This window comes from Gavialis gangeticus, unplaced genomic scaffold (genome assembly GCF_001723915.1).
Source record: "Gavialis gangeticus isolate Ggan-Ray unplaced genomic scaffold, GavGan_comp1, whole genome shotgun sequence".
Classification (NCBI taxonomy): Eukaryota; Metazoa; Chordata; order Crocodylia; family Gavialidae; genus Gavialis; species Gavialis gangeticus.
Genome location: NW_017729031.1, coordinates 114,019,683 through 114,022,758, shown reverse-complemented (window position 1 = coordinate 114,022,758; position 3,076 = coordinate 114,019,683). Strand labels below are relative to the sequence as shown.

The 3,076-nt window shown below is 47.8% G+C and overlaps 1 protein-coding gene across 2 annotated transcripts in view; it reads right to left on the bottom strand.

The window, feature by feature from the left end:
- DDX42 (DEAD-box helicase 42) overlaps positions 1-3,076 on the bottom strand; it is a 65,653-nt gene that overhangs the window by 62,194 nt on the left and 383 nt on the right. For both annotated transcript variants that reach the window (XM_019523612.1, XM_019523611.1), the window contains exons 2-3: positions 2,034-2,182; positions 898-1,134 (exon numbers count right to left, since the gene is read on the bottom strand). In XM_019523612.1, coding sequence (XP_019379157.1) covers positions 898-1,118 — 221 coding nt within the window. In that variant the 5' untranslated portion in view covers positions 1,119-1,134; positions 2,034-2,182. The remainder of the gene's footprint in view (positions 1-897; positions 1,135-2,033; positions 2,183-3,076) is intronic.

Here is a 3,076-nt window from a genome sequence, read left to right as displayed (position 1 = left end):
CTCCACTCCAAAACTCTGCAACTCACTCTGACTCTTAGCTTGAATGAGTATGTATTGATCTTACTGCATGAAGCATGTTAGACAGTATTTTGCAAACGATTAAGAGTATGAAGGGGTAGAAGGAACTTTCTGTAGTGGCTGGCCAAGTTTTTGTTGAAACAATTAATATTATTGGTATTTTATTATGCCATAAAAGAGGTATTAGGCTGCCTAGGTTCTTGAAGAGGACTAAGTACATAAAATAAACAAGCTGTCCAAATATTAACCAAGAGGCAGAAAGGATATTTTCCCTCCCCTTTCACAGATAAGGAAACCAAGGTTCAGACACTCTCATCTACCTGTCTGCTTATCAGCTTCCATCAATGAAATTTCCTCTTTGAGGCCTATAGAACCATCAGTCCTACCATCACTAGGTTAAACCAGAGCTGTCCAACTGGCAGCCCGTGGGCCGCATACAGACCCTGAGGTGTTAATCTGCAGTTACCAGGCTCCTGGTCCAGGTGCTGCTCCCCACCCCTCCTCCATCACCATTCCTCCCCTCCCAAACCTTCTGCTGCTGCCACAAAACACTCAACTCCCACTCCCTCCTCCAGCTTTTCCTTCCTGCCCCACCCCTGGAGGCAGGGCTGACGGACACCAAGAAACCCCATGTGGCAGTGGGGGTTGCCTGTCACATGATACAACAGGACGAGGGCACCCACAGTGGTGAGGAAGGGGAGAATGATGTGGTGTGGTGCAGGAATACTGGCACAGTACAATGGGATGGGGCTTGGGGGTCACATGGCATGGCATGCAGCCTGTATGGGGTGTGGCTGAGGTTGGGATGGGGGAGCCCTGTGGTTCACAGTTAGAAGTTGGACAGCCCTGAGTTATGAAAAAGAAAGTATCATAACTTACGCATTCTCCTCATCAAAGTTAGCTCTCTTGGAACCAATTTTGTAGAAGGAAGGGAGCTGAGGTGGCCCTGACTTCCCAAACCCAGCAGAAGAGCCAGCTGTTCCAAAAGCGCTATGGGACTGTTGAGAGAGCTTAGGTTCCTCTTTTTTTCCAGGGGCTATGGCAAACCCACCAAAACCAAAGCCTCTCTTGGTGCCAGGTCCACCTTTGTTCCAGTTCATGATGCTGGTAATATATCTGTTAAAATCAGAGTATACCAATTAACATTCTTTTAGTTTCAGGAAAACAACAGCAATTTCAACAAAAACCACTCACCCCAAAACTTTCTACAATTATTTTAAGAAGGTTTAGAGCAGGATGACAGACAATCAACTAGGATTTGGGGTTTTTTATATAGTAAATACGAGTATTTCTACTTTATGTTTAAGAAAAGTATCCATCAGACAGTGCTGAATAATCATGTAAGTCACTGCCTGACCTGTTGATCTTGTAATCTGGGGCAGATAAATCCACAGATTGTAGGAAAAGGAGAGATGAAAAGTCAACTCAACAAATATTTTGCGTTTCTCAACATTCCCACCTCTGAGCGTATCACGGCTTTGTGTGCACGGCATCGGTGAAATCTGGCCACTTGAAAAGAGGAGAGCAATAACTAATCAGCATGTGTGAAACAATGCAATTAAGAGAAAGGGAATTTTCAATAAATTTCCAAGCCTCTTAAGAACAGTGCCACAGGACCTTTAGTGTTTATACACAGCACTTCAATTTCAGAGCTCATATCTGAAAGACCCTCAACATAACATGTCTGCAGAGCATTCAAGTTTCTGTCAGAACAAGAGACTAAGCTGACGCTACCAGAATTTGAATCCAGAATTCCAAAGAATTTAGTTTTTCCCAACATTTGGAGTCATCATAGCCTTAAAGAACACAAGTGCACTCTCATTCTCTTGCATACACAAGAGAGAAGGATGCCCAGTCTTTTCAAATGTATAATAATCCCAGGGCTTCTAGTTTGCAATCACATTAAACAACTGCCTGCAATGAGTAGGAATCCTTTCATGATATTATAATACAAAAAAAAGAAAAACAGCTGTAAATTTGAGATTAATATACTACGTCCTAAGCAGAGCATTTACCAGCTTAGAAGCTGCCCAACCAATCTGAAAGTCTAGAACATGGAACTCGCTGGGACGTTTTGGGAAAACCTGTCTCGCTTCTGTGTGGCAAAGGTTGACGCTGATGTACTGTTATTCGCACTTGTGCAGACACCTCTCAGCCTTCCAACCTGCAGGTGCGCAACAAAAAAAACCAAACGTATAACAGGTGATGGAAACATAAAACACTTGGCTTTTGCCGCTCGCGCTGAGTTCAGGTTGTCGTCTCACTGCATGAATCAAATCCACTTTTTCTTCTAAATGAAAACTAGAAAAAAAATCCACCAAGTGCAATACCAGGAACACCCCTATCCCATTTCTCATCTCACAAAGCACAACACATCTGAGCACAACGTCCACTTTCCTACTGATGTCATGGGGGGCGACTCAGACATTCTGGCAATAAGCTGCAGGTTAAAAATTCGATGGTGAAGACTGTACAAAAAAATGTTTCCTTACTGATGCTATTTTGGGGGGAAAAAATGACACGGAAGGGATCTTCCTCTCTAGAGACCACCTTGCCTGTGAGAGAGCAGGACCCAGGCTTGCCACCCCTGCTCCCAACCTCGCTTTGCTGCCAAAGTTTTATGAGGAAAGAGACACAAAAAGGCTGACGTGCTCTCCCTGGGATCAGACGTCGGGGGGGGGCGGTGCGTGCAGGCTGCACAAGACAGCACTGCCACTGAGGCAGGAATGGAAGGCCTCGCTCCAGCCTCCTGGTGCCCCCCGGACGGAAAAGACAGGAGAGAAAGGCCACCGCAGCCGTCCTGCAAGGGTCACGGCGCCGGAGGTGCGGACGCGGGACAGGAGGCTGCGCCCGCCGCAGCTCATGGAACTCGGGCCTCGCGGGCAGGCCTGGGGCCTACCCGGAGGAGACGGAGCAGCAGCGGCTGCAGCCTCCCGCTCGCCAGGCTGCGGGGAGGAGGGGTGTGGGGCTGCTCTAGGCCCTTTGTCCGGGGGAGGCCGCGCTAGGCCAGGCCGGGCCGTGCCCCGCCCCCGGACTCCGCCAGGAGCCAGGCGTGGAG